Source organism: Limulus polyphemus, unplaced genomic scaffold (genome assembly GCF_000517525.1).
Source record: "Limulus polyphemus unplaced genomic scaffold, Limulus_polyphemus-2.1.2 Scaffold3310, whole genome shotgun sequence".
In the NCBI taxonomy this organism is placed as follows: Eukaryota; Metazoa; Arthropoda; class Merostomata; order Xiphosura; family Limulidae; genus Limulus; species Limulus polyphemus.
In genome coordinates this window covers 58,915-64,752 of record NW_013668920.1, presented here as the reverse complement: position 1 = coordinate 64,752, position 5,838 = coordinate 58,915, and the positions used below count along the sequence as shown (strand labels likewise).

At 34.3% G+C, this 5,838-nt stretch overlaps 1 protein-coding gene across 1 annotated transcript in view; it reads right to left on the bottom strand.

Moving 5' to 3' along the window:
• Positions 1-5,838, bottom strand: part of LOC106469110 (nephrin-like) — a 71,424-nt gene that overhangs the window by 28,313 nt on the left and 37,273 nt on the right. The window contains exons 6-7 of the mRNA XM_022397535.1: positions 4,206-4,505; positions 1,681-1,806 (exon numbers count right to left, since the gene is read on the bottom strand). Coding sequence (XP_022253243.1) covers positions 1,681-1,806; positions 4,206-4,505 — 426 coding nt within the window. The remainder of the gene's footprint in view (positions 1-1,680; positions 1,807-4,205; positions 4,506-5,838) is intronic.

Genomic DNA, 5,838 nt, shown 5'->3' with positions numbered 1-5,838 from the left:
AAAACTTTTCTGTTTAAATGTAATTATTTTCCTAAACAAAACATTGTCATATCTGAGTGCATTCGCGAAATAATTGTTAAACAAAACTCCTCTGTTTAAATGTAATTATTTTCCTAAACAAAAATAGCTTTGAAACATCAATATTAATCTCACAGAAGGAGGTAATACACATTTTAGGGAGAAAAAGCCCTGGAAACCAAAATAATCATTAATCCAAGGGTGGTACCTTTCAGAAATGCACATATTTTCATCAGTAATTAAGGTTTTAAATGCATGCCACGCAATTCAACTCAATACATCATCATTGCATCATTTCCCTCCCCCTCATCATAGTAATTGGAATGTTTCGCTTTAGTGTCTATTGATAGTGCTCTATATAACGGTCTGTTTGTTCCATAACAGTGGACTTTGGCTTGTATCGTGGAACTTGGAAAGTATTTGTCAAAGTAGAATGGACTGATAACGTGCGAGTAAACGAGTGCCACTTCTTAGGCATCACTGCTATGCAGAAGTTGAATCATTTTGGAGGATGTCGGGTCCACTATAAAAAAATCTTACTCAGAATATGAACGTTTAAAACAATTCCAATCATTTACAGTTTGCACTATATCTTCTTCCTCTGCAAGATGTGGACCTATTTGAAATTATAACCTTATACATCTGTTACTCTTTGTCCACGTAGCTTTTTCCCTCTGCAAGCTATGGATCCGTATGAAAATTTAACCTTTTCAACATCTTTTACAGTTTTTCGGTGCAGGTTCTCCGTACATGTATGGATCCGTATGGAAAACATGATTTTGTGTAGAAAGAACGAAATTGGATAATTAAAATGCTATTTAGCTTCATAGCTAATATAGTTATTTTTTGTCCGGACTTCATCCTCGTAATCGATAAATGCTCATTCAACATCAAACATGCTGGCAAAGTTTAGATATGTACAGAATCTTGGTGTGAACGTTCTTTCGATCCAATATTGTTTATCTTCTCGAGCTCTAGGAATTTTTTAAAAGTGCAATTTTGTCTATATTCACTTACCTTTAAAAAGAAATCAAAACATCGAAAAAGACAACAGTAAATTCCAAACTAGAGTTTTATATTCTCAATCAGCACAGCTGTCTCGGTCTGCTGCACAGTGTAAAAATTAAGTTAGGGTTTACCAAACACGACCTTTCTGCCTGATTAGCTAATGAAGTTACAAGAAACTCTCCCTAACATACATATTCATTTATAGTATATAGTGGTACACGAGATCTTAAAGTTTTTCGATGAATAATACTAACATTTATTTGATTTAACTTTTCTGAATGTCATCAGGCCTGGCCAACTAAACTAAATAGGGCATTTTGCTTGTGTAGCAAACAGGTTACATAGAAATATGATCTAGGCGAGGAGTGGCTAGCCCACGGCTCCTCCTTCTGCATCCTAAGATACGTTTCATATACAGTTCATTTTTATTCCATTGTATGATATTTGACTTGTGAATGGCAAAGGGGTCTCGCGATTCTTGAGGGTGTTTGAGGGCCGCACGTGTAGATCATAGGTTAGCTTAGGTTTCCCACCAATTGATCCAGAATGATATTTGACAAAGTACAATATATAGAGGTATTCTCAAAGTTTTTTTTTATATACTTTCTTTGTTCAACTTACTGAAACGATGTATAAAGATAAAAACGAACTTACCTTGTTGTAATCTGGTTCTTCTTCGTTTTACGATAATGAGGATAATCACAGCTAGGGTTACCAGTACGATAATAATTCCAAGTAAAATCGCCAGTAGAGGGCTAATGAAAAGTGGAAGAACATTCCCTGCACATGAAGAAAATGTTGGGTTATAACTCTTAAAAACATTTAGAATTGATTGGTTAAAAAAATTACAGTCAAACATAAAATCACGTTTTATAGAGGCTTGAATGAGAAAGAGTGGTTCTTGTCGTGGTAATAAAGTTAGTTGTATATCTTACTTGTTCATGCTTTAAAAACAGAGTTTTATAACTGTTATAAAGTGTAGCAGTAAGGAAAGATGAGTTTGAGGGAAAAAACAGTGTTCTATAAAAAATATCTCGTATTAACATCTTTTACGACATATGAGCACATAACAAAGTTATGATTCTTTCGCAACAACAACTAGTATCTCCATACGTGAACGTGTAACAAGGTTATGGTTTCTTGGCAACAGCAACTAGTATCTCCATACGTGAACGTGTAACAAGGTTATGGTTTTTTGGCAACAGCAACTAGTATCTCCATACGTGAACGTGTAACAAGGTTATGGTTTCTTGGCAACAGCAACTAGTATCTCCATACGTGAACGTGAAATAAGGTTATGGTTTCTTGGCAACAACAACTGGTATCTCCATACATGAACGTGAAATAAGGTTATGGTTTCTTGGCAACAGCAACTAGTATCTCCATACGTGAACGTGTAATAAGGTTATGGTTTCTTGGCAACAGCAACTAGTATCTCCATACGTGAACGTGTAATAAGCTTATGGTTTCTTGGCAACAGCAACTAGTATCTCCATACGTGAATGTGTAATAAGGTTATGGACTATTGGCAACAGCAACAAATAAGCCAATTCTACAAACATTTTTCTCAGTCATATAGATATAACTAACTAAGAAATTTCATAAAAGAACACGAGAGTTGACCCAAAAGAAAGATTATATATTAGTTATGATTTTGTAATAAATACGTCATTAGTGATATGATTAATCATGAATTATTATCTTGAAATAAATATTTCATTTGTCATAATATTATATATGGATTACGATCATGCAGTAGATATTTCATTGATGGTAAGATTATATATTTACTGCAGTAAATACTTCATTAGTGATAAGACTTTATATTGTGGTTTTGCAGTAAATATGTCATTGCTGACACTTTATTTATATTTTTCATTGAGTTTTGGAAAAGTGAATCATTGAATAAAATGAAATAAGCCTACCTTAGATTTCTATACTTCAAAACAAAACTACATACAATAACACGAAGAATGAAGCCAAGCCATAATGCTTGTCATTTTTAATTAGATCATGAATGTTAAGCCTAATCTATTCTAGAACATCTTGTCTTCCTTGATAAATGTAAAGCTCTCACTGACAATCACTCAGTATCTACCACGAGTGTCAGTTATAGCTATACAGAATACGACTGAATATGATATATTAAAACGATCTAGAATATGGAAATCAGAAAGTCACGTGACAATTACAGGTGATATGAAGTCGCAGTGTAAAGTATATATTAGAACTACATTTTGACATTGTTTTGTGTTTTCTATGTAGTGTGATTCCACCGAAAATCAATCGCTTTTGGGAATGATATGTAGCAACCCTTCTGAATGCAAAGTATTCATACACTTAGATCATAAAGATGTGTTTAGATAGGGATTCTATAATTTACAAGACTGGAGGTATCTTTTTTTATTTAATGACATTGGAAAGTAAAGGAATTCGGATCAACTTTATGCACTAAGGCCATCCAGAAAGAGACCTGCAAGAAGGAGTACTCCAGCTGCAAAGTGCAGCATTTGTTTAGCAGTTGCGAATCCACGAACAAAAAATTCATCCATTCACCCAAACAACAGTACGCAACATAATAAAAAAATGTCCTTCTTTTGGAAAAACGACACAAATAACTTTTTCACAAATTATTTAAATGGCATACCTCAAGAAGCAGGATAATGAAACGGGTATTCATGGTATTTCTTACGATGGATTATGGAAAGCATGAAAAGAGGAATAGTGTGCTTTTAACACGACAGCGTTACGAATGAGCCGTAAGCAATGGAAATTACGCTATATGACTATTTTCAACAGTTACGACCGTCAGACAGAGGATAGCCGAACGTAGCAAAACGGACTGTGACATCGTGGTGAGACTCAAAATCATTAGTATATAACGTATTTAACCTTCTGTGTTACGTTTCCTCTTCAGATCCTTTGATGAGTCCTAGAGTTCTTAAATTGATAATTCTTAGCCTTCTATCTGAAGCATTCCCTTTTTTTGAACTTGCATTATTTACTGATTGATTCTACTATTTCTAACTACGTTATTCCCAATTTTAATATTAAGCTTAAAATCCTAAAGCAAATCCTAGCACAATCCTACTTGTATCTATTGCATACTCTATTCGTAAAAGATCATTTTAAACTTCACTACTGAAACCAGGATCCTAAGACAATCCAGATCGTCTCACCTGTATGTTTTTCGGCCGAGAGTAGCGTTCTTGTCTCAAGCAAAACAGCAGGGCTCTTCCCCTTAGTATTCGAAGCATAAACTGTGATTCTCAAGGGACTACCGGGGGGAAGATCACTCACTTCGAAAACTGGTTGATCAAGGCTTGTATGATTCACAAGTAAAGCTTGGCTGTTTTTGATGAAGACCTCGAGGTGGAACTGTTGGATAAGCCCACCATCATCCCCTGATGAACAAACGACCATAAACGATTTTTCCGTCTGATTTTCAATGCTACAGTTAGTGACAGGATCTGGCCTAGCTGGAATATTGGAAGGAAAATATATCAACAATTTAATCAAGCTATACCATCATATCCAATTTTATTATTTTGATCAATAAAACAGTATCGTTACTGTCCATGTAAAGTGTGTTTGAATAGGCAGGAAACATTTCAATCAACAGAATAGTATCATTAATGTTCATATAATGCGAGTCTGATTAGGCAGAAAACATTTAGATCAACAGAACAGTATCATTAATGTCCATATAATGCGAGTCTGATTAGGCAAAAAACGTTTAGATCAAAGAACTGTATCATTAATGTCCATATAATGCGAGTCAGATTAGGCAGGAAACATTTAGATCACCAGAACAGTATCATTAATGTCCATATAATGCGAGTCTGATTAAGTAGAAAACATTTAGATCAAAGAACTGTATCATTAATGTCCATATAATGCGAGTCTGATTAAGTAGAAAACATTTAGATCAACAAAACAGTATCATTAATGTCCATATAATGCGAGTCTGATTAGGCAGAAAACATTTAGCTCAACAGAACAATATCATTAATGTACATATCATGTGAGTCTGATTAGGCAGAAAACATTTAGATCAACAGAACAGTATCATTAATGTCCATATAATGCGAGTCTGATTAGGCAGAAAACATTTAGATCAACAGAACAGTATCATTAATGTCCATATAATGCGAGTCTGATCAGACAGGAAACATTTCGATCAATGGAAAGGTATCGTTAATGTCCATATAATGTGAGTCTGATTAAGCAGAAAACATTTAGATCAACAGAACAGTATCATTAATGTCCATATAATGTGAGTCTGATTAGGCAGAAAACATTTAGATCAACAGAACAGTATCATTAATGTCCATATAATGTGAGTCTGATTAAGCAGAAAACATTTAGATCAACAGAACAGTATCATTAATATCCATATAATGCGAGTCCGATTAGGCAGAAAAGGTATCGTTACTGTCCTTGTAATGTGGGTCTAATTTAATTGGAAACAGTAAAACAATCTAAACCGATACAAGACACGTGAGCGTTTGAAAAAAGAAATTCGTTTTTTAAATGACAACAACTGACCCAGATGGACTTCAAACTTCATGATGAATTGAAAATCAATGCGTTTGTAGACCATTTCAAGAATACGCTTCAGTATTCTTCTTTAATACAGAATAAACCTGGGTATGATAAAGTTACATACACCGGAATGTTTGGCACATCATATCTCACCGCCAATGGTTTATATATTTTCTTGAGAAAAATCTTAACAGCGCTATTGGTGAGATGGAAAATAATTCTTCCGTAACACCACTTTTATGTTTCTTTCTGGAAACCTAAGAAGCC